This window comes from Homalodisca vitripennis, chromosome 2, assembly GCF_021130785.1.
Source record: "Homalodisca vitripennis isolate AUS2020 chromosome 2, UT_GWSS_2.1, whole genome shotgun sequence".
In the NCBI taxonomy this organism is placed as follows: domain Eukaryota; kingdom Metazoa; phylum Arthropoda; class Insecta; order Hemiptera; family Cicadellidae; genus Homalodisca; species Homalodisca vitripennis.
This window is the reverse complement of record NC_060208.1, coordinates 100815556-100842713: the sequence shown is the minus strand read 5'-3', so window position 1 is coordinate 100842713 and position 27158 is coordinate 100815556. Positions and strand designations below refer to the sequence as shown.

General features: G+C 30.9%; 1 protein-coding gene across 4 annotated transcripts; it reads left to right on the top strand.

Annotated features, from left to right (window-relative positions):
• Positions 1 to 4574: 4574 nt before the first annotated feature.
• Positions 4575 to 25255, top strand: LOC124354450 (mitochondrial glycine transporter-like). Of its 4 annotated transcripts, none has more exons than XM_046804904.1 (8): positions 4575 to 4689; positions 18466 to 18593; positions 20370 to 20463; positions 20645 to 20821; positions 21024 to 21192; positions 22442 to 22608; positions 22822 to 22914; positions 23048 to 25255. In XM_046804904.1, the coding sequence occupies exons 1-8, from the start codon at positions 4672 to 4674 to the stop codon at positions 23072 to 23074; spliced, it is 873 nt and encodes a 290-aa protein (XP_046660860.1). In that variant the 5' UTR covers positions 4575 to 4671; the 3' UTR covers positions 23075 to 25255. The 4 variants fall into 4 exon arrangements, with proteins under 4 accessions (XP_046660860.1, XP_046660859.1, XP_046660858.1 ...); XM_046804903.1 differs by lacking the exon at positions 4575 to 4689 and adding an exon at positions 6071 to 6187; XM_046804902.1 differs by lacking the exon at positions 4575 to 4689 and adding an exon at positions 10967 to 11113.
• Positions 25256 to 27158: the final 1903 nt, after the last annotated feature.

Genomic DNA, 27158 nt, shown 5'->3' with positions numbered 1-27158 from the left:
TCATGCCATTTGTAAAATGTAATTGACTGTGACTGACGAATAACAACAAACAATTATTATCTGTGATTAAACCAAAAAGGGAGTTTTCAAGATCAATGTGACATAGTCTGGAGGTATTTTTAAAATGGGAATCTATATGTTAACGAGTGACCTTAGAATGTCCATGTAAAATCTCAGTACAATCAATCCAGTTTTTACGTGATTAAGTCACGAACATTTTTATATAATAGTGTAGATTATTGTTATTATTAAGGCTGTGACCACATGAGTTCTCACATTTGCAGCTTGAAATCTCATAGTGAACACCATCTCATGGTGCTTAAAATCAGCACTCATTGCATTGATAACAAATATATATTATAGTGAAAAAAGTTTAAATGAAAATCTAAGTACCGTATGGGCATTGTTGATATTTACAGTCACTATTGTTTACAGCAAAGGAAATACTGGATCCACTCAATTATACAGAGAAGTCATGAAGGAGGATTTATGCTTCTACTCAACAACCTCTAGAATTAGCCAGTAAGGTTTTACGAGTACTACTGAATGTCCGTATCTACCTACGAAAAACTGTTTTGATCCCTTCCCATTTCAATCTCCTCCAAAACTAGCATTGCTGATGATTTATTTCTTTCTTAGAAAATATTACCAAATTGATTTCAAGAAAAACCACGTTATGTGCTTATACAGTACAAATTGGCTGTCATTTCCTAAACTACAACAGCCTCCACACCAATCTCTGTATCTACCAATCTCATTTATCTGAGAGGTGTTGGTCTCACTAACAGTGTTAAGCTGAAGTAAGCAGTGTAAATCTATCATTCCTATATAAACTGTTTTTGAGTAATTTAAATTGAAAATGTATGTAAAGTGAATAAATAATATTAAAGCTGTTTGTAAAAATATGCTCTTTTCAGAGTTTATTAATTTTCTATGATAACAAGGTAAGGGAGTTTATGATACTTAAAGGCAGTACACTTTTCTGCAGTTTTACTGTAAAGTAAGAGAAATAAATTTGTGTATTGGATTTACTGGAATTTTAGACTAAATGTAGATATTTTTGCTCGGGTTTATTTTTTCACAGCGCTTTAATGGCTTGAAAATCCCAGTCATTTTTAAAGGCAAATATTATGTGTAATATTGATCTTTATGGTTTCCTTGTAAGTGATATACAAAAAAGTTGTATGGTTTTATTTTACAATCTATATTAATACACTTACTAGTGTTTTTCAATTACTAATTAAGTAATTAAAAAACACTATTGTGAATATGTTTATCTTTCAATGTCTTTATTGGTACTTTACGTTTGAAATAGTTACAATTTAGTAACACCAATCCTTATCATGTACATAAGACAACTTATGCTAAAACAATATTTACAAATCACAATAATATACAAATAAAAACAATGCTAAATAGTACTTACGTGGTATTTTTAAAGCATTAAAAATATATAATTTGTCACTTAACATTCTGTGTAGATTATAGTAAGCCCTGTCTAAGAACACTGTGTTAACAAATTTTGTGTAAGATACATTTTTAACAGGTTTAGGAATAGTTTAATACTACATAGTTTGGACTTCTTTGTAACAATGCTAAGTTATGAGTAGGATATTTGAAAATATGAGAATGTTTATGACACACAGTTTAGTGAAAATACTGTGTAGGTGCTGTTGAGCATCATTATAAACCCTAATACTAAATCTAGTAAAATATATGTTGTATTACTGATAGTTGCTATTTTGGATTAGTGATGAATATGTTTATTATGAATGATAGGTGCATTTGGAGTGTTTCGCTGGGGGTTTCTTAAAAAATAATAAAAATTATTAATTTTATTGAAAATACAACATATTATATACCAAAATATTCATAAAGACATAAAGAACGATTTTGCAATAAATAAAACTACTTACCTTTGTACATATCCCTTAAATCTTGCTTAAAAATTAAAAAAAACTGTTTTTTGAAAAAAAAAAATTTTTACTACAAAAACCACATAGTATAAAACTTACTAGACAAAAATTCGAAGATAGCCAATTTTTTCTAAATTTCATGAAAATAAATAATATATACAGTTTTCGTACAATATTTTACTTGAAAAACCTGTTATCATGGAAATATATACAGTATGTACATGGAAGAAACCCTTCCATTCACTCTTAGGCACAACTACTATCATGCTTTCTCTTCCTCCCTTGATACTTTGGTCTCCAAAAATGATCCATTTTATGGAAACACTCTCTATGAACACCAGAATTGCATCCTGGACACTAAAATCGTGATCTTCCCCTTTTTTTGTGTGGCCACATAGAATACATAGCCGCTCTTGTCTTCCTGGTAAGCGTTGGAGGGAATGGCCTGCACCAGGATTTGAATTATAATCATCGGGAAAATTGTCTGCACTGATATCACTGTCACTCACATCACTCATTTGTTCTTTTAAAACATTTCTAATATCTTGTGAATGTAAATCATCCGCCATTTCGAACGTATTACGATCGGAATAAACGAAATAACACCGATAAAACACGCCGACACAACTCATAGGTTAGCGGCGCGGCGGTTAGCGGCCGCGAGTAAAACACAACGTCGTAACAAATACCAGCTATTTGTTAATTCTTTTAACAATTCATCTGGAGACAGATCTAGAGGAAAGAGGAGACGTTTCTGTACACAATACAGTAAATAACGGCCGAATTTAACCGAAGATAGCCGGGCAGCGATGACGAATTCGAAGGCATGTTTGAACGTCGACGCATCGACCTCTATCATTCATATTAAACAAATGAACGTCGCTAGAGCGGCTTCTATCACTAAGAGGGTTAATACTACATAGTTTGGACTTCTTTGTAACAATGCTAAGTTATGAGTAGGATATTTGAAAATATGAGAATGTTTATGACACACAGTTTAGAGAAAATACTGTGTAGGTGCTGTTGAGCATCATTATAAACCCTAATACTAAATCTAGTAAAATATATGTTGTATTACTGATAGCTGCTATTTTGGATTTACAAATTACTATGAGCTAAGCAAAATTTATTGAAGGCAATATAAGACAACATTATGGACAGCGGCCATGTAGTGGTACATCACCATCAACTACAACCAACACACTTGAACAAGAACCAGCAGTCATCAGCTCACATCCAGGCCATTGTTCCACTCCAACCATTGATGATAGAAATAGCATTGCACTTCGTAAGTATACATTGTAATTGTGAAATTTTCAGTTTTAATACAGATCTTGTTGCATGTTTCAAACCTTACCCCCATTGCAATGAGGTAAATTAATCAGAATTTTGCAACAGTATGATTTATAAAATAACTCTCCCAGGTGATATTTACTATTAAATTACCTTTTATATAACAATTAAAACTGCTGTCACAACATCAACAAAGAATGAACTGTGGAAATTATACATTATTAAAAAGTTTGTGACTAAAAATATTTATAATTTATATGATATCATATAAATTATTCACACTTATGATTTTAGAAAATAACACAATAACCCAAAAAGTCTTAAACTTTGAACAGTATTTTTGATCATACAAGTCAAAATTTGTTTAAATGATGTTTTAGTATAACAGTTGAATAAAAACATGTGTACAATTTGTTATTCAATGAATATTTTAAACTGTATGTTACTGAAAAGAAATATTCATTTAAGTTAAGCTACCTTACAATCCACAGGGACTTTGTCCAGTCTGAGTTTGTATATTCTTGTGGCCAAACAATGATTATGTGCATTTTACTCATATGAAAGAAGCAATAAATTTGTAATGCTATTAACATTTTTTTCTAATGGTATTGTCAGATTATTTACTAAATAAATTACTGCAGTGTCTTTATATTAGCTTGACAATCATTTCAAAATATTTTATTGCCTAAGAAATTAATGCTTCCCTATAACTGAAAAAATCCAATGTCTCTTGTAAACAAAATTCCTCTTATGCAAGAAAAGTTGTACTAACATTTACAAACCTTCCTTTTTTAATACTTGAATGCAGCTGAATTAAACCCAGAAATGTTTCACGTTACTTTGAAAAATTGGAAAACAATTTATTTTCTTTTTTTTAGCATAAAAAAGTTATCAATGCCTGACAGTAATTTAGTTCTTAATGATATAATAAGATTTAAAATATCAAAGAGCCTCACAAGAACAATTATTAAAATATGGCAATATAAACTAAGAATAATATTTAACAGTAATACATTTTTTTTTTATTAAATGCTTGGTAAGTAAAGTCTAGTCTATATTACTATTTTTTAACAGCATTAATTTGTAAAAAAAGAGTTTCTGCTAAGTGATGAGGGTTAAATTTTATCTATTTAGACCTTTGAATAGGGAAAATGTTTTCAATCATGCTTGTTTATCACAATACAAATACGGTTCAAGTACATGAATCACGAAATAAGCAAGCGGCTGCTAATAATAATTGTAGTTTGTTACAAGATTGTGTAAGTCGATGAACTATAATGAGAATTTCACAGAATTTTTTTAGGTTATCGGCGCTGCTGGGGGCTTGATAACCCTTCGTAGGGGGCCTCCAGGTCACAATGCCCTATCCCTCTCCTCATCACAGTATTTAACATTCGCTTCAAATTACTTCGGTCATTTAGTTCATTTCAAGCCTCGACTTACTTTGATTTCCTCCACCAGGATGTCTCTTACAGATCTGGTAAGACTTTAACTCTCTTTTGACTAACCAACAAAACTTTTATTGTGTCAAATGCCATACAACAATATAAAGTAATAATAACTTAGAGAAACTTTTGTCTTCAGTCCATTTACTGTACCATCAAGCAGAATGTTCTTTAATAGTGCACTTTTTAATGAATTAGTTTGAAATTCTTATTACATAATCCTGTAATTAATTAATATTAAATGTATGGAGTGATTTAATCAGTAAGCCTAATATGATTTTACAATTTTAATATTAAAATTATATATTATATCATTATATTAAAATTATATAGTATTAATTGCATAACTTCATAACCATATAATTTCAATGTTACAAAAGGTTATAAGTGAAATAATGTGTTATTTTATTAATGTGTAAAGTCGAATTATCTTTAATAATGTCTGTTTATATCCAATGTAAATCTGAGTTAGAAAGTTTATTCAATATTATCCATACACAAATTGGCTTTAATATTCATTCAATAAAAATCTATGTTTATTAATTACATTTATAAATATGTACCAAACTATATGAAAGTAAATATCAATAAAATTCATAAAAGTTAAAATTATTAATTATTGAGACACAATTCAAGAAATTCTTCAAAATGTAGATGGCATTTCCTACTAATAAACGGGGTAGTTTTTCTGTGAAGTCGCACTGACAGAAGTCACCAGCACATCTTGTGTGATTTTCATGATTGTCACCTTTCATACGCAAACACCAATTAAGGTTAATGAATGTTGCCTCATCAATGTAGAGATGTTACTTCTAGTATTCCTGATACTGAATGCAGGCACCTCTAAAGTTTTCCTCCCAACTACTCTTGCCATCCATGTTGGCAAGCCTTACAAAACAATGATTTAGATAAGTTAGTATTGTGAAACTGCCAACACTTTATAACATAAAATATTATAAAGCCTTCTACAAATTACAGTTAGGATCAACTTTTATGTTTCATCAAGTGTTTTTGGAAATATAATGCATTTTACTTCTAGAGTACTCAAACTGTATTCATAAATTAATATAAAAACAAATAAGCAAAGTTTGTTGTTGATAAAATATATTTTAAAACACGTAATGTTATATCAATGTTTTATTGATGTTTCATGTAAAAAAGTGTGGGTTTTGAGCTTATTTGAGTTTCAGACTCCTTTAACAATTTCTAGAGCACGCCATTGTTTTTCACAGCACTTATTGAAATGCATGTCCAATTATCACATGCTTATACAAACAACATCATTTGGCGTCGGTTACAGAACGTTCTAGACTCAATTAACGTAAGAGAAACCTCACCCGACTTTGGCTAATGTAATTAACAGCTGTTGACAATATCAGGTGCGAGCTCCGCGACTGTTTTGCATTTGTGCCTTCGTGCTCAGCAGTTTATCGATGGTTAAGCGGCAAAATTTGCAATTTCTCTTGCAAAGGTTGGATCCAACAGAAGAAAGAACGGTTTTCATAGATTACGATGGAATTCACACCTTTTATGGTAAATATATATGATTGAAAAGTGTCTTTTTACCTTTGTAGTCATTGAACATTCAGTGAGTTATTGTAAACATTTTAATTCATGATTGTTGAGAAATAGTTATCATAATATAGTACAGGTGTTCCATATTATGCTTGAGAATATAACATCTATGATTAAAATGTTTATTGTATACACCTTATTTTTCTACAGTTTAAAGTTTTTTTTTAGATACAAATGACACCTGAAATACATATTAGAAACATTATATCATTTTATTTAGATAAAAGTAGGTTGCAAAACATTTCTAATATATCTATACGCAGAAATAAGAACAAGATAAACATACAAAAATTATTTTATTTATGTTTCTTGTAATTTCATCAGTTTATATGAAAACCATAAAGGTTTATTCCAAAGTGTTATATGAATATTTTATATACAGCACATTTTTAGAATGTTTACCATATTTCAGCTATAAGTAAAGAGATACTCATGGGACACAGATCTGTTTTAATAAAAACCTATTGAAATTGACTTATAACTTAATAATACAGGCTCTGTCTGGAATATCAACAACACTGTTGATTAAGACAACTTTTAGTCTTGAATGGACAATTTTTTGTGTGTTTGTGACATCAATGTGTCTTTGACTTATATTTCTGATACTATCATAACAAAGATAACCTCAATTTAACATGTTAAGAAGCAGGTTGACAAAAACAAGAACACGTGTTAAGGAGGTGTAGTCACGCTTCAGTGAAGTGATACAAGTCACTAATAAACAAGATTATCAATGTTTGCAATTGTTCCATCTGACATTCTGTTTTCTCATGACGTTAGTGCAAATTCTCTCCTGTAAAAGTAATATTGCAAGTTGCACAATTTTGATTACGGTATATTTATACAAATATATATTCACATTTGTTGCGTAAAGTTAATTTCCTAATGGTTTTGTTAGAATGATTCTTCTACTTTAGTTTGTCCCCAAGAAAATATTTAATGGACAGTTTGAGTAAGGAAATATATATTCATATACACCACGTGCATTTTAGGCTGAGTGTTTAGCGAAGCCTCTCCCACCAGTTGATGGCGAAATACACATGCTGTCTGTCTGTATACATGATAACTGTCGAAAGAGTTTATTCACTTTGGTAGGTTGAAGTTTATTTTGTGAAACTCCACCAGAACTCCCTCTATATTGAAATTCAAGGTGGTAAACATTAGTCTGTTGGAAGTCTCTCTCTGGATCAGGATGTTGTCTGTTGTGGCGCGAACACGGAGCCTTCCATACTGACCTGAAGTTTGGCATAGACTTAACCTAGTTTAGTTATGATATAACCCATTATTTATGATTAATTTTTAAACAAAGTTACTTAGTTGTATATTATGTTATCCTTGTGGACATTTACTAAAATAAATCGAACATCAACGTTTACCATAAAATATTCATCAGTCAATCTGATCCCTAGGATGAAAATGGCACTTTAATTGTGAAACAGTTCTGAAATTTTGTTATGTAGTCTGTGTTTTGAGAAAATCATTCAATATTTAAAACAGCAAATTATGAAAATAATAATAAAAATGTGTAACATAACATTTACAAGGCACAGTATTTAATAAATATTAAACATGAAACCAAACCGATCAGACAAACTAATAGGTAAAAAGTACTATTTTGCCTATCATCTCAGTTCTGTGACTGTAGTGAGAACTCAGCATTGGAAAACCGATTACCTAACCAACTGATGAGATTAACCTAAACTTCTTCCCATCATCTCATAGGCACCTTGATCGAGGATGACATCTTTTCAAAAAAGCTCACAATAACCTAATTACGTCTCATCTTCCAAAATCTTCAAGTAGCTGGATTATAGCATGTTTCTACGAATTTGTTGGAGTTTCTCTTTCATAGCGGTTAGATGCAGCTTGGATGCAGTCACGTGTTGGCTAATGTGAGGTGAAGAGGTCACTAGGCTCAGTCTCTGCAGGGGGTCAGCCTTATCAGTCTCCTACTAGTTGACTTTCAGGGTCACTCTAAGATTGACTGTTGGTCTTAACTTGATGTTCATAGTTTATGATTAGTATTTACACATATACTAATTATTCCTCAAAATATTTGATACATGGAAGAACATTAGAGTTTCTGAATCAGTTAAAACCTCATTACTGTGTATTCTGAAGATTAAACCTTTCACTGCCAAGGGGGAGACTATTAAAAGTCTCTCCCTGTAGCTTCTTACGTTTGGCAGTACAAGAGTCAAAATGTAGTTTTCATATATACAAATCAAAATAAGTAACTTAACATTCTTTAACGCTTAATGACACTTATATCCCCTAAAATACCAACAAAACACAAACCACCCTGGAAGGATTACCACAGATAAAAAAGAAAATAACAAATTAACCAAGATATGCAACTTTGTAATATTTTTTTATTAGTTTGACTGTTGTAATGAATAAAGAGTTAGAACTAATTTGAGTCCTCTTCTTTTCCTAAAGTAGATTCTGTATTTATAGAAGCATTTTTACAGGAGTATAAAAAGTTGGATTAGTTTGAGGGTTAGGTGGGTTCATTGTCCATGATCAGACCTCTTGAGTTTTCATCTGCTACATGATAGGTACTAGCTTGAGGGATTTGTTTTCATTCCTCACCTTCAGTGTAGGGTGCTGATGCAACACACACTAATGGCGTATGTCATCCCAGTATAAACTATTCTCAGTTAGCTTGAGTAATGAAACTCCTCATTCTTTTGGGCATTTACTGTTATTGCTATTTTACATATGACATGTGGCTGATTCAATAACATTAAGAAAAAGTTTATTTCTTGGACTGATAATGGAATTTAATCCGGAAGCAGCCTTCTTAATTTATCCTTAGAATACTCTTTTGAGAGATTTTATATGGATCTATACATATCCTGAACAAGAAAACGTTAACCATAATTTTTTTAAAGTGGGAAGATAAACTTTGAAGTGAGCATGTTAAATCTTTAATATTATCAATATATACACATGTATGTATTGTTACATAGATTTAAAATATTTTAGATTTTTAAAAAATATTTATTTAAAGTAACAATTTCCACTATTAATAATGAAAACTGTTAAATTTTAAATTGTATCACTGTATAGCATGAGTACGTTAATGACAACCTATTAAGTGAAACTTTAAATTTCTGGGAATCTTTGTATCTGCTATTGAAATTTATTTATATGTCTAATGTACATGTTACAGTAGGTAAAAAAATGCATACTATCTGAAGGGCCTCTTTAAGAGGCTCTGTAAGACCTTGAATCTGATATCGCAAGCTTGAAGCCACATTATATAAACATGCTCCCCACGATCCAATGTGGGTTATATCAACTTTCTAGCAATAAATAAAATTAAAACCATTTAATTCTTGTATAGTAACATTCATATTTTTAGATGTGATATGTAATGTTTTTATCTTTGTGCTCCAGAGAAGGTACAAATAGTGTGTTTTGAATACACAATTAAATCTGTGAATTGTTAAATTATACTAAAAGTGTGTCACTTTAATATTATAGCTACTGGCCTTTCATCCATTTTTTAACCCTAGGTTTGATTTAGGTTGTATATATTACAACTTATTTATGTTTCTATTAACTGTTAAGGTCTTAATTTAAGACACACTTTTTGGATTGTGTCTACATTGACTATGACAATGCTAACATTGAGAAGTGATTTTGTTATTATAAAGTTGAATGACATCAAGGAAGGTCAGTACCATTTCTCAGGTCGTAAGGAGGAATATGTGCAGTTTGCATCAGAAAAATAGAACTAATACTGGTTGCAATTTTGGAATCCATTCAGTTTGCTACTATAAATTGTCTACTCAGGTGGGGAGGAGAAGAAAAACCTCAGACAGATCTTCAAACTAAGGAAATGTAGTAGGACATTAGTTTTTATATAACATTTTTCCCTTTAGATTTTAAGCGTACTTCATGTAGTTTATCCAAAAGAAATTGAATATGTTTAAAGTTTGTTAGCCTCATTTTAAATTAATTATAAATTTATTTTATAAATGTACAAACAGAGAATAGAAATCTATAGTAGAAACATGGTCATTTGAGAGGATACTTTCTTTAGTGGACCTTCTTAGACAATCTCCCAATGATTGTTTTAGTATTATTGTGTATTTGAAAAAACTTAACTAAACAAATATTCCCTACTTGTGTATTATCATGTTATTTAAGTATTAGAAAAAGGCATGGAAGGCAAAAGTATTTATCATTAAAGTTTAATTATAACCTTGTTTATTCTTAGTAAACCAACAAATATCGTCAATGTTGTCTAGGCTTATCAGTTTCTAGTTTTGCCTTTGACTTTAAATCAACATTCTCTTGAACCTTTTGTCCTACAACTATTTAATGAAGGGAAGGCCATTAATATAGTATTACTAATGAGATATATTAAAAATATCAACTCATAATCACAAACACTCTTCTTGTCATCAGTGGAATATGTGGCAAATTTAAAAAAATGTTCTACATTTAAACAAGTAAACTTATATTGCAGTGACAAAAACATTATGTAACTCAAAATAGCATTAATTGTATTTTACTTTTTTATATTATTCATATTAAATTAGTTTAGATTTCAAAATTTACATATATATATGGAAATGCAATCATTTTTTAATACGTATATAGACTACTTGAATACAATAATCCAGAAGTGGTAAACCCCTGAGATATGAACTCTTCCTCTCGCCATGTTTTCCACTGCCAATATTATCTCTACGTCACTTATCTTATCCTCTTTGCTCAAGTATAAGTTATAAATCATACGATTATAGAAAACAGTTCATAATAACGATTTGAATTTGCACCCAGTTACAATCTTGGTGTTGTGCTTTTTATATCATGGGTTTTTTCATCCCACTATTCTCCAATCTACATTCTGATTTAGATAACAATTTAGTAAGTAAATTAATTTTTAGTTTAATTCCTTACATCCATATTTAAATTTTAGTTTTGATTGTCACATATTCTTGGAATATATATTATTCTTGCTGATGTTAATTTAAATACAGTAATCTTTTAATTTCATACAGAGCTCTTTAAAAAGCCATTTTGCCTTTATGACTTCAGTTTGAACAGTTTCATAGGTCAGTTTTGAGTAATTGCGTCTGATCAATGTATCAAGAAATAATGTTTTCCTTGATCAACCTGAAAGTGAACAGTTGAAGCATAGTTCATAATCCTAATAGATCTAAATTGTTGTGGCCATTTCTTAAATTTATAATTTTTGAATTATCTCTGCTGATTCCAAATCCATATTTAAACTTACTATATCTGTAATAGATTGTTCATGTTTTATTCTTGTTGGAGATTGATTGTTATTAAATGTAAGTAAAGTATAATTTAAAAACACAATACATTCAGCATGGAAGATATGGAATAAATTAAATGTCTAAAATAAAATCGAAAAGATCTTCATTAAAAGATAAAAGTATAAGGTAAGAAAATATATGGACGTGTGTGTGTGTGTGTGTGTGTGTGTGTGTGTGTGTGTGTGTGTGTGTGCGTTGGAATGGATAAAGGCCACCACTGAAAATAGAAATTACAAATTTAAAAGCAAACAATTTCTGGAAGAAAATAATTAGTAACATTGTTAATAATGAAATAAACATGATTACTATTATTTTATTGTATATATTTCTATTATTTTTGTTTATATTTATATCCTGACTAGCGGACCCGGCGCGCTTCGCTGCGCATTTCAATAAGTTTCCCGCGGCTTCGCACGCAATTTCCCGTTGAAAACAGTACACTATATTCACTTATTCATTTTCTATCACATTCTAAACATTGCTGAGATAATTGATAGTCGTTCCTTCGTGAGCTTCTTGGGCGCATTATGAAGGTATGTACCACATTCCTGATACTTCTGTCAAAAAAAAAACAACTAAGGTTGATTTTATAACATTCTTTATATTTGTAGCCAACGTAAGATAGTAATTATGATATCTGCATTGCTCTTCTGATCAAGCATGAGCATGGTTTATATTAAATAAATATTGCAGTTAAAGGTGAATGTTTACGTCAAATTTGAATTGTATTATCTGGATAGTAAAGTCTATGTTTAACAGTGATTGCAGAAACAGTTTAAACAAAATTTGTCGTTTCTCTTAAGCTTACTCTATGCTTTAAAACTATAAGTGTAGTAATTAAATTATATATAAATATATTTTTTGTCGCATTATATATGTTTACAAAGAACAGCTGATTAAAAATTTGAAAAGACTCTTTCACTTAATAACATATGTTTGCTGCAATGCATTTCTTACGGGTATTTCTGTAACCAGTGGGGCGGAATCCTGAATCGGGGAAAGGGATAAAAAGTATCCTATAACCTTCTACAGATCAAGACGAACAAATTAAAAAAAAAATAGGCGAATCCGTCCAGCCGTTTGTGAGTGATGCTGTTACACACGAACAGTTTCATTTTTATATAATAGACTAGCGGACCCGGCGCGCTTCGCTGCGCATTTCAATAAGTTTCCCGCGGCTTCGCACGCAATTTCCCGTTGAAAACAGTACACTATATTCACTTATTCATTTTCTATCACATTCTAAACATTGCTGAGATAATTGATAGTCGTTCCTTCGTGAGCTTCTTGGGCGCATTATGAAGGTATGTACCACATTCCTGATACTTCTGTCAAAAAAAAAACAACTAAGGTTGATTTTATAACATTCTTTATATTTGTAGCCAACGTAAGATAGTAATTATGATATCTGCATTGCTCTTCTGATCAAGCATGAGCATGGTTTTATATTAAATAAATATTGCAGTTAAAGGTGAATTTTTACGTCAAATTTGAATTGTATTATCTGGATAGTAAAGTCTATGTTTAACAGTGATTGCAGAAACAGTTTAAACAAAATTTGTCGTTTCTCTTAAGCTTACTCTATGCTTTAAAACTATAAGTGTAGTAATTAAATTATATATAAATATATTTTTTTGTCGCATTATATATGTTTACAAAGAAACAGCTGATTAAAAATTTGAAAAGACTCTTTCACTTAATAACATATGTTTGCTGCAATGCATTTCTTACGGGTATTTCTGTAACCAGTGGGGCGGAATCCTGAATCGGGAAAGGGATAAAAAGTATCCTATAACCTTCTACAGATCAAGACGAACAAATTAAAAAAAAAATAGGCGAATCCGTCCAGCCGTTTGTGAGTGATGCTGTTACACACGAACAGTTTCATTTTTATATAATAGACTAGCGGACCCGGCGCGCTTCGCTGCGCATTTCAATAAGTTTCCCGCGGCTTCGCACGCAATTTCCCGTTGAAAACAGTACACTATATTCACTTATTCATTTTCTATCACATTCTAAACATTGCTGAGATAATTGATAGTCGTTCCTTCGTGAGCTTCTTGGGCGCATTATGAAGGTATGTACCACATTCCTGATACTTCTGTCAAAAAAAAAAACAACTAAGGTTGATTTTATAACATTCTTTATATTTGTAGCCAACGTAAGATAGTAATTATGATATCTGCATTGCTCTTCTGATCAAGCATGAGCATGGTTTATATTAAATAAATATTGCAGTTAAAGGTGAATTTTTACGTCAAATTTGAATTGTATTATCTGGATAGTAAAGTCTATGTTTAACAGTGATTGCAGAAACAGTTTAAACAAAATTTGTCGTTTCTCTTAAGCTTACTCTATGCTTTAAAACTATAAGTGTAGTAATTAAATTATATATAAATATATTTTTTGTCGCATTATATATGTTTACAAAGAACAGCTGATTAAAAATTTGAAAAGACTCTTTCACTTAATAACATATGTTTGCTGCAATGCATTTCTTACGGGTATTTCTGTAACCAGTGGGGCGGAATTCTGAATCGGGAAAGGGATAAAAAGTATCCTATAACCTTCTACAGATCAAGACGAACAAATTAAAAAAAAAAATTAGGCGAATCCGTCCAGCCGTTTGTGAGTGATGCTGTTACACACGAACAGTTTCATTTTTATATAATAGATGTACATACATTTATATGTTATTGTGACAAACAAATTTTGGTCATAAGGTTATAATGAAAAACTCATGTTTTGATCAGAAACAAACATTGATTCAAGTGAATCCCTAATTAATTTACATTTATAAAAAAATATAAATAGTTGTAATCTATCAAAGAAAAAAAGAACATTCATGTTTCTATATTATTAACTGTTGCTAGTCAAACAATTTACAAAACAATTCACAATTTTAACACTTTTAATATTACATAGAAAAACTTAATTGTATTTGTTTAATTGCTCTTTTTTTTGTTTTCTTTGGAAAAGTTTCAATAAAATACTGTTCTTAAAAAACCTCTAACTTAATTTAGAAAATTGCACCAACTTTCTTAGAATATAAAACCAGGTTTATTACAAATTCAATCAAATAACACACTAATTTGACTACCAAAAGAAAAGTGCATGCAAAGAATATATTAATTGAAAATAAATTAAATATATTCATGTTTAATGTGTTTTCTTGATAACTGGTCATGGGTAACTTTATCATGTTATTTTAAATATTAATTTTCACTCATTAACTTTAAGACAAAACTTGTGTAAACATGACTGCCCATTCATCATGCATTTACTTACAAGTTTCATAGGTGCACAATTTTCCAACTTTTCTATATGCTAATAATTAATAGCAACTCAGATTTGGCTTCTTCAGGAATTCCCGTGATCCATGACGAAAATCAAATCCTTTGGTATAGCTGTGGCTACAGGCTTTTATTAGTAAATATTCATTAATTATTAGTAAAATAATCAGATTTTATTTTTTGTGAAGCCTTTCGCTTTCAAGGAAAGCATTATCAGACTAACATAACATAGTGCATAACAACATTAAAATCTTGCAAAACAATATGGATTTGCGTCAATGAACAGAGGATTATTTGGCACGTCACAAGTGGGTTGTGATGTCATGTGCTGTGTGATTGATAGTAAACACTTCAAAAATGGCTGATGAAGATTGCATAACTATTAAATTGCACCAGATATGATGGATTGTAAAATTATTCATAGGATTTTGATGAAAATTATTTAAAACATTAAAAACAGCTGCCTCAAAACCCCTTCCTTTTTTGATCTTGCCTTTTGATGGTATTGCAGATTTTAAATAAGGAGTTTTGTACTAATTTTATTACTGTTGTATTTGCTGAGTTTCAAAATTACCCCCCCCCCCCCCAATTCTATAAATGGAAAGAAGAGGGATGCTTTCCTAAGACACACCTAATAAATAATGCATCACATTAAATATAAAAACAAAACAAACAATATTAAGGAAACCAATTTTCAGTCACTCAGCCCTGGAAAAGAAAAACTTCTAAGTTACAAACTAAAGATAAAATGTTAAAAAATATATAAAATGTATTCAATAAAATTCACAGCTATACATGTAAACACATTTTTAAAGTGTTTAAACCAATTGAGTCACACTCTCTTCAGCTCCCTACATCTTTCAGTTTCCATGATGAAAATTATGAACAAAAAATAAACGAAGCACGCTAGTAATCAAGTCCCTGTCTCACTGCCCTCTGCAGGAATGAGGTAGCTTAGCTGTAGAAATTTGTTTTCTTGAAAGAGGATATTTCAGAGGATGTTTCCTCTACACGCTTGTCCAAACATGTGCTTGCCAGTGATGATAAATGTAAAAGGCATAGTCATGTCGCCACTAGTTTATATGCACATCTACGAATTTTGTATTTTCAGGCACGCTGGTCTAAGCATGTGCTTCCAATGTGAATGCAGCCTAAGGATCAGTTGACCTTAGAAAGTAACAAAACTACACAAGGCTGATCATTTACTCATCATATATTCACAATTGACTTGAGTGAGATTTTCATCCTAAGATTTGTCAGCTACAAAGTAAGCACCTGCTGTACTGATAAAACCAATTATCTTCACCATTACCTCTTTAAGAAATTTAGACATCTTTCTAAAAACCTGTCTTGAATGTTTCGTAGAGCTTGTACTGTCATTTTGATATAACGTACTAAATGATTAAACTCTTAGTAAATGTTGAGTTTTGGTATTAAGTTTTTTTTCTTTATTATACTCTTTTAGGTTACTATAAATATTTTATAATTTGCATCCTTGATCATTTCAATATTATGCAGGGCATATTTACCAAGCCGTTCTGTAAGTCCCGATTTCTGTAAGTGTTGTTAATTTAGAAATCACACTTAATAGACAATTTTATAATAAGGATTGACTGTATAATTACATCAAAGCCTTCAAAAGATATTTGTGATAACTAATTGAGGAGTGGACACTGCACATAGCATAGAGTTGAGTAGTCCAAAAGCCCTGATAGATAAATCAGCTGTAGTTTATTAGATATTGCTAGAATATTGATTTATTTTATACAGTACTGTTCTATTTATCTGGCCAAAACCTTATAAATTGAGGTATTACTCTAACCGTGAAACCATGTTTGATATCAATATCGCTTCATGTAATTAAAACATATATGTATTGACTTGTAGTGATAAATTCTTGAGTTGTTTACACTGTATGCTGCTTGTGATGTCATAAGTGGTGCAAGAGATAATTCTAGACCTGGCTGATCAATAACATCTCATGACCACTACTTTCTAACAGTGATGTAATAACATTCTTTCATTTTAGAATAATAATAAAGTTAACTAAATATGATTGTAACTCATAGAGTTATATTTACATGCTTTAAAATAATTGTATGTTTTCTAAAAGTTTTATTACCAAATATAATCATAACAGTAAATTAAATAAGCCTGGTCTATGAGTTTTTGTATTGGTAGGTTATTTTTCTTTCTTATTCAATAATACACAGAGACATTTATGTCTGAAAAAATATATAAAATAATATACTCGTACAGTACAATTTTGTTATGCCATTATAAAATAATTAAAAGTACACATTTAATAAGGATAGTAACACCTCCATACAAGATTTTTTAATCCCGTAGTTAAGCAAAACAAAACAAGAATCCTGTTCGAAAACAGCTGTTTGTTATTTCACAGCTGAGCCAAACAAAACAACACTGGCACACATACGCAAACAGTATTACAAAATCCTATTCACTTCACCCTCAACATAACCTTCAGAGCTGCAACGTAAACAAAGTGTATACAAGACCAGAGTTTGAGAAGTTTGGTCATTGCTCGTTGAATGTTGGTTAATGTTTGTTATCTCGTTCTTTCCGTTTAGTTACTTCGTACTTGAGTGTTTTGTGTATTACTTCAGATGCCGATAAACAGCATAGAAGAAGTGAATGTTATTTTCATTTTATGAGTTAGCCTATTGGAGTTTGTGTTATCGGTTTGAAGATATACAAGATGAGCTGCTAATTGGCACAAACATCGATCGCGTGATTGTCCAATTAAGTTCTTACCAAATACATACGTCACATTTCTTCATAGGGGGCAATTTTATCAGTAATGGAAAAACGTAGAATGAAAGCACAAATAAGTTATCATTTGCCCGTGTTGAACCGTGACCTGTGATAAATTAAGGTCGAGACTGTTGAGAGATAAATGTGAAGAAAGTTATTATTGAACTCAGTACCACTGGAACAAGTTTATAGTACTGTACTTGGTTGAAACTAGGCATTTGAGTTTTAAGTTAATTTTGCAACTTTATTCTTCAAGAAGTGCTGTGCTAACTTTATAGACCATCGTAGTGACTGAATTAACTTCAGTGATATCCTACACTTGGGGAATTAGTTTGTATAAATCAGACAATTTAATTTTTTGAGGCAACAGATAATATGATTGTAATGCCCTTGGTACATTCATCATTAGTAATGTGTTTTAATGTTGCCATGAGCAAGAATATAATTTATTTTAACAGAATTAACCCAATTTACTACTCTGATTACTCTGACACAAATGTTTCTGTTATTACAAAGAACTGAATTTTAATTCTGTTAAGTTGAAATAGTTTTATTATAATTAATCGAGTAAGTTAGACTATAACTTTATTAAAACATTTTGCCTTATCAGTAATGGCAAACGTGGAAGCAAAAAGTAAGCCTACTTTGAAAGTAATGGCCGAAGATGTTGTCACTGATATAAAGGAATATGTTGGAAATGTAAGTTATCAAATTGGGTTTTACAAAACAGTTCAGTCTCTAATATTGGAATCATAATACAAACTGAATATTTGATTGTAAGAGAAGCTGACAATTTTATTATTGTTTCTTAGGTATAGTAAGCTATTTTATTATAAGGCAAGTATTCTAAATTTGATTTAATTCTTTGCAGTCCCCGGTCCTTAAGGCTTTTCTGGCTGGCTCCATATCCGGAACATGCTCCACTGTACTTTTTCAACCTTTAGACCTGGTGAAAACACGTTTACAGTCTTCAAGCCAAGTAGCGACAATGTCATCTCGGTAAGAATACAATTGAATTAACAATGAATTATCAACCATTTGTGCAGATCTATTTAAAAAAACTGAAGCCCTTTAGACTACTAAACAAGTCATAATGTACATACATCATTTTATCCAGAATACATGTGCACTTAACTTCATGTAAGCCTAATAAGGATTTGACATAGCCTGTATTCAGGGCATTCAAAAGAGTAAATAGCCTAATTGGTGAAAAAAATCAGTTGATCACTTTCCTGGGCACAAGTTCACATATAAAATTTGATTTGATAAAAAGGGTAGGGTACGATAAGCGGACCCGGTTTTTTTATATCGAAATTGGCAAACGATATTACTTAATCATAACCATCGATATAATCAATCGATACTGATTAATTATTTTAATGATTAATTAAATAATCTGTATCAATAGCTGTAAACACTCTCAAATAATACTCTTAATGTAATATTTCAATTTTATATAAGTAACATTTGATTATTAAAAATTACAGTCAATTTTAGAAAACTACACGACATTGCTTTTAAAGATGATAAGACACGTTTTTCATGACTTCAACATGTTGGACTCGTGCGGATAAACCCATTATGTGAAATTTGTGGGAAAGAAACAACTGTAACTGTGAGAGGAGCAAATATGGCCGTCTTCAGTTTTCCTAATTTTGGTTATAATAATTTGTTTGATCACTGTAAATATTAGATTCATATTTTAATTTAAAACATATGATTGTTATTGAGAACTATAGATACTTTATATTGATTGATAGTCTAGGATTTAAGATGCGAATATTAGGTATCGATGATTACATTCTTCGATATAGAAAACCGGGTCCGCTTATCTTACCCTACCCGATAAAAATTAAACTGTAAAAAATCGTATTATGGTGAAGCTCTACTTTTATATGTAGGTAAAATAAATTAATTTGTTTCAGATTGCATAAAATAACTAAACTATATTTAAGATGTTTGAGCAGCTTAGTACTTACGATTACTTTAGCCAATCTGAAATGGTATTTCTGCAGGTACTGATGCCGTCAAAGTACATTCATTAATAATTAAAAGTCATAGTTTGTTTGATTTGAACTAAAATAATACACAAATTTTAATTACATTCATAACACCAAATTTAGAATGTTCAAAAAAGTCTTCTCAAGATTTTTAAGTACCAACAAGTTTTTAAATACGTCATGATTGTTCTTATTTTTCAAGGCTACAGTATAATAAGAGGCCACCACCACAATAGAATCATATTTGTGTTGAATCATGTTGTGTATCTATCAAATGTAACAAACAAAACAGTTTAACTTTTAGTTACTTTTTACTGTTTTTAAGGATATACTATGATTCTATTGTGGTGGTAGCCTCTTATTATACTGCAGCCCTTTTGAATGTGATTTTCACCTTTAATTGTAGTTTTCATCTCGTCAATACAAACTGGACAATTCGGATTTAAAGGAACAAGATCATTTCTTGTAACCATTTAAAACATTGCTCAGTGTCTATAAAATTATTTTGAGCCAATATCTGCATATTCATCGCCATTGTGCTTATCGTTATGACTAGCCTTCTCCTACATAAACGAAATACAACAGGTGGTAATGACGTCGTTACTCTAAATATAGAAAGCTGGCAATGATTATTTATGAATATCTATAGGTCAAATGTCGTATTTGTATTTACATTTCAAACAAATATTTTATTGATAAAAATAGTGAGAAATCCCAGAAAGTAAGATTTTGTCAGCCAAAATAACAATTGAGCTAATTGAGTACATTGTTGCAGTCCTGGATTGGCTGGAACCATTGGCATGATGGATATTCTCTCAGGAATCGTCCAGAGAGAACATATGTTTGCCCTGTGGAAGGGAATGACTCCAGTAAGTATACTTATTACTTACTCACTAGTAAAACAAGTGATTTAAAATAAGTTTATAGATAATGTTTGAATGAATTTAGTACATCCTACCTAAGTTATGATTCTGAAAAAAGGTGTTTATCTGTATGTTAAAATTCCAGTCTAACTCGTTATCACAATTTTAAGTGAACTTGTTTTTGCAGAGCCTAACACGATGTGTGCCAGGAGTTGGTCTATACTTTGCTTCCATGCACTGGATGAAGACAACATTCACCGATGGGCGACCTACCCCTGCTCAGGCCATGACTATTGGAGTGGCAGCTCGATCCCTTAGTGGTATCTGCCTCATACCTATTACCGTTGTCAAGACTCGTGTTGAGGTAGGAGTTTAGTACTCGAAACTCATGAAAACTAAGAAACCTTTGTATTAAATTATAGTAGGTATTTTGTGTTTATAGTAAATTTTAATATGCAATGCAATTGGTATAGCTATTTTTATTTTAAAAATAGTTTTACAAAAATGATTTAGACTCATTTATATTAAATTTTTTGTAAAATTTTAATAACATATTTTTAATACAGAGTGGAGAGTATGCCTATCGTGGGGTCAGTGATGCTCTGAAGATGATCTATCGTAATGAGGGTCTAAGGGGTCTCAGCTGTGGTCTGGTGCCGACACTATTCAGAGATGCACCATTTTCTGGTCTTTACCTCGTCTTCTACAGCCAAATCAAACAGGCTCTTCCTAAAGGTAGGTCTGAAGTACTTAGGTCTAACCTGTTATTTAAAATTTACATATTTGGATGTTAGAGCAACTTTGAAAAATATGTAATAAACAACTTAACCCTTTGCACTCAAGAGTAAAATTTTTGGTCACTACCAAAAACTCGGGGCTCTATTGAACAAGTACTGGCAAAAACCTCAGAGCCCTTTTCATCAATTTTGTAAAAAAATTGTAACTTTTTTATTTTAGCAGATAGAGTTATAATTTTGGTTTTGTTTTATTTCTCATAAAATTCTATCTTGTAAAAAAATATATATTTGTAATTACCTTATTTTTAATACCTTTTTTCACTTATAAAAAAAAAAGTTTTCAAACATTTATACAAAAGTTAAATTTTAGCTGTTATGACTGAAAAAATTGCATTGACATTATATAAACTATTATTATTTCTAGGTTCCTTACATAATTGTAAACATGTACATACAATTTCATAAACTTACCTCTATAAACAAAAATGTTGTAGGCAGTTTTGTAATTTCCGACAATTTCCCCAAATAGTGAGTTATTTGTCAAATGATTGAATATTTACTTTTTTATGCCAGTAATACCTCCCTTACTTTCACTTTTGGCATCATCAGATGATTCAGAATCTGATATGTTACTGACAAAACTATCACTCAGATCGTCAACATAACCCACACCACTTTCAATAATATTTCTAAACAGTGTATTTTTGCTAACAGGCGAAGCCCGGCGAGTAGGTCGTTCTTCATCAGATGATTGGTCACTCATTTTTGACACATAGTAGTAGTTACAAACCAATAATTTCAATATTTAGCTTGAAAACATTTTGGAAATAACCTTATTGACTGAAATAACTTCTCAGACTAAACAAAGCAATGAAGAGATCAGCTGTTGAAGTTGGGTTCAAATCAGCTGACGAAAAAAGGTGAAGTTGACAAACCTCTACAACACAATGTAAAACCTGCAAAATCACCGCCATAGAGTATAAAGGTTTACTACGTTTTTACATCCAACAACTATCCAGCTTGCGTATATCGCAAATTTACCGCATTTGGATAATTTATAAAGCCAGTATAAAGGATTTACCAAACATCCGAGGTTTTGGTCTAAACAGCAAACGTCCGAAATGTCGGACGTCCGAGGTTTTGGCCAAAACAACGATGTTCGATATTTCGGACGTCGGAGTGCAAAGGGTTAAGAACTAGGTTTAATTTGTAATTGGTGTAATCAACTGTTTTGGGGTCTGTCACAGAACTAATGGTGGGAGATCTTGCTGCTCCAACTCATTTTACATGTGGACTACTTGCTGGCGTATTGGCATCCCTGGTGACTCAACCAGCTGACGTCATCAAGACCAAAATGCAACTTTACCCTGGACGATACCGGAGCATCCTTCACGTCATGGTGTTTCTTCACCAGGTAGATGTTAATGATTAATATGGTTTTTTTGTATTTGTGCTTTTTAATCACCACTAAGAACTTATTTGCTTACACATAGAACATATCCAATCCTAAACATACAATAATAAGATTTTCTCAGCTTAGTGTGATAAATTCAACTTTATATTGCGTCCAGTCTTGACTATTAAACATTTAGATTGGGCTCTCAACAATTTATTTTATGTTTTACAGAAATATGGTGTAAAAGGTTACTTTAAGGGCCTCATGCCACGCATGCTCCGCCGCACCCTAATTGCTGCCATGGCCTGGACAATATATGAACAAGTAAGGATTTTTTTTACAAAAATATAAATGCTCTATTTTAAATTAAAATATTAAGTCTATACAAAAACAAACTACCATATCTTTTTAAAAATGCATAGCAATTATAAAGTTAAAAAAACTATGTATATTTCAGCTTACCCAGTCGATTGGACTCAAATAATGGCTGTGAAATGGCGATGTTTGACTTGAATGTTGAGCTGAGCTGTAGAGAACCTCTTTACAGTTGAGAGTCTACGATTGTTCGGCACTCTTCAGATCTGTGATCAGCGTCTTAGCTAGCTACGGGCCTACCCTCGGGTCCGTTAGATTTGCTGCAACCCTTCTTTGTTTTAGGCTAAGTCAGTTTTAAGCTTTTCGTGCGTGCTCGAGTTGATTGAAATTATATTAAGTTCTTTCCTAGCAAGTGTTTGTTTAGAATGTGTCCCGTTATTGGACTTAACGTAAATTGAGTAATACAACTTCAAATTTTTGGAAATTTATTTGAATAACACAGTTAAATAGTCGGTACTAAGTTGAAGATCTGTATGTTCTTAATTATAAATCTGTTGGTTTAACCTAACCTAGGATTTTTAAATCTTATCAATTTTAAATAACCGTAACTAAAAATAGTTTGCAATAGGTTTTTCATTTCACACCACATTAAAACATTGATAAGACAATTAATTACTACTTTAAGCAAAATATTAAGATGTTTGGAAAATGTTGTCTTTTATTGTTAAGATCTATCGTTTCTTGCTGTTTTGTCTATTAAAATTTGTTATATATTTATAAGACCGTGATTATTTTATAAGTGCACAAAACCTCGTAAACTAGTTTGACAGAGAAGGGCCTAGACCTTGATGAAGAAGTGAGGGGAAACTCAAAGTAAGCAGGCTTCAATTTTCAACCACCAAGCTATACATATATGCCTGTTTCAAAAAAGTATTTATTAGATTTTGTTGAAAATACTCAATTCACCCTGGTCATTCAGTCTTCACATTTCAGTTCATATATAATTAACTAATTAAATATAACCAACTGGAAAAAATTAACATTTTCTGTAAAATTACACATATGGTACCTATTCTTTGAAACTAAACATGTGCACTTAACTTTCTGTGTTTAATGATTGTTGAAATAAGGTAACTTTAGTTGACCTATATGTATGAATCAATTACGCTTTAACTAGAGCAAATAGTATTTTCATATGGTTTGAATAGAGCAGATTAGATTTAGTCTAAGATGTTTCTTAGAGAAATATTTTAAGCTCTACAGGGTGTTATTCAATTTTAATGTATTATTTTTCACGTATAACTATTTATTTAACTTTTAAATACATTCACCAAGAGTTGAGCCTTTTTACAATGTTTAATTTAATCAGCAAATGTTTTTGTATAAAAACAGTATTATTTTCTAAACTGCAAAATTTGTTATCTATATCTACAAACAAATGAATTCTTGATGTAACAATTTAACCCTTGTACTGGCCATGGACTAGGATAATGTCTTAGTGTTGATTCTTTTTACCTTCTGTAATCCTGTAAATATACAAATTCAAATATTAACCCCAATAAATATGATGTATGTGTGTTCCTAATATATTATCTATCAAAGACAGGAACTTATATAAAGAAATGTTGCTGGTCAATTTTAATAAAACATTATTAAAAGTTAATCAGGAGTAGGTACTACTGACTTCCATGTTGATACAGTATTTCAGCTTCAATACAGGTAAAACTAAAAGCATTCAACTTGTGTTTTATATCAATCAAAATAAAGTTTCAATATATAGCATATTTTTACTTTACATTTTCATATATTTTAAAATTTCTTATATATATAAATGCCATATTTTTACCATCTTGATTCATGCAAAAATTACATAATAACTATTTATTGTTGTCTCTGTGTCAGACACTTCTTTTATGTTAAAATTTTTTATTATGCGCTGAAAATAAATAAGTATATTTTTGAGTATAAATAATGTGCCTCAAAGCATTAAGAAGAAAAATTGTGTAAATGAGCTGAAAGAGGCTTACAAGCACAGGAAAAAGTATATGACCAGTTCAGGGGTTAAAACAATAAAATTGTCTGGACATTGTACTCTATTTAAAAATATTTATAACTTACTGTCACTCAGTTCTTTTACCCACCAAAAGGTTAAATAGTTTAATTAAGCTTTATTGAATCTAAATTTAAATTTAAATGCAGTTTGTTTTGTTTTTCTTAAAAGTTTTTAAACTTATACATTTCTAAGTTGTAAAAATCTTTATAAAATTATTTTTGTTAGTAATCATTATGTTTGTGAGTTAAGAAGTATTAAGCTGTGGTTTATTGAAAATAAAGATTTTCTAATTTTGTATACTTCCATTTTTATTTCTGTATGCCCTTTGTTTAGTATTAGTTGGTGGTTAATATAACACTATGTATTTGATGTGCTACTGAAAATGTGAATGCAGTAAACAGATGACCTGTCAAATGCAATGAAACAATTTATAACATAAGGAACCAAAACATTATAGGCACAACAAAAGAATTTAATAAAATGATGTGATTGCTTAATCCTTTATAGTAGAGTGCAGCTAATCTCAACAGACTAAATTTTTTATTTAACTTAAATTGCCACAAACTTTTGTACAAGAAAAGTTGAATCAGTAAATGTTGTTATATCGTTGTAGACAACATAATATTTTGTGTTTGCACATGTTGGAAATAATTATCATTATTTTAACTCAAAATTTATTTCAGGTACAAATTCAGTTGGGGAGAAACGTAAATCTCAGTCAGAAGTTTTATGAATTCTTTACTCTGTATTTGGAGAGAGGAGAAGCCGAGTAATGGGCAAGAAATTAGGATTTTTGTTGTTTCTATGCATTTCTCAAATATGTATCAGATCAAAAGATATTAAATTGTGTTTCATTGTCCCTTTCAAAAACTACAAAACTGAAGCACTAAATTGACTTTTTATATTGAACCAAACCTATAGTGCCAATATTACATTTTCAAAATCACATGTTTTTGTGTCAACTTTATGTATTACATGGAGCCAAGATTTGTGATCTACCAGTATTAATGGAGTAAAATACTGGATGATAAATGTATATGGAAAAACACATTTTGGAAGTTTGCAATGTCAGAAATGAAGTGTTAAAGATTAGGACATTTAGAAGTGTTTCATTTTATAAATATGACTATTACAGTTAGATCGTCAGTCAGTAATAGTCATCCCATGCAAAATATTATTATCTTACATCAGAAAATGATAATAGTGATAAATTATTATTTTATTATCAGCCCTGTAAGGCTAAGGTGTATTAGTGAACCCTCTCCCTTTTCCTCAGTATACTTAAAAACTTGCTGAATGTTAGTCAGCAATAGTAATTCTCCCGGCAAAGTATCATTATCAGAGTGTAGTGATAAATCATTATTTTATTATCTCTGAAAGGCTAAGATTTATTCGTTTGTGTATCTCTCCTGTATTCCAGTGTACTTAAAAACAAAAATTCAGTATAATTTTTCTTTGAGCCCTTAGAAACTGATTTATTTTCTTATTAAATGTATTAAACTGACTAAACTGATATCACTTATGGGCAACCCAATGGATATCCTTGTGCAGCATTCACTGTGAAAATACTGGATTAAGATGATAACTTGGTCTATAGTTTCAGTCAAGTGCAAAGGATAACAGCTGCAGCTATGCTTTCACTTTGCAAGCATAAGCTGAGGACAAACGCCTGCCTGCTTCACAGACTGCCCGTTCTTGCTTCCACTCACATGGTATAAGACACATGGTAATCTGTCTGCCGTAGCTGGGCTATTATAAGATGATCAAATTGTATCCAAAGTTCTAAGAAAGAGCTTTGTTACTAACATGAATTCATGTCTGAATAATGCAATATTGTTATTTTGTTTAGTTCTAATATTGGGCACATTTTTTAAAAGGATAAATTGATGTGAAGGGATTGAATTTTGTCAAATACTAGTCCCATTTATAAACCTAAAATTATTGATTTTCTTAGAAGCTGCCTAAATGAACAACTATGGTACAAATCCTATCAATGCAAGCCTAGGTTGCGGTGCAATGTTGCCAACTGTGACGGAAGAATAATTAGTGATGGGATAATCAATTGAGCAATCATTACTACTTATCTTTACTTCTCGTCTATCTTCCTGAATCTTTTACCTACCGGAACGAAGTGAGACATCATTGCGTCATCTCATACTGAGATCAGCTTATATAATTGGCAACGGCCCAAGTTGAGGGG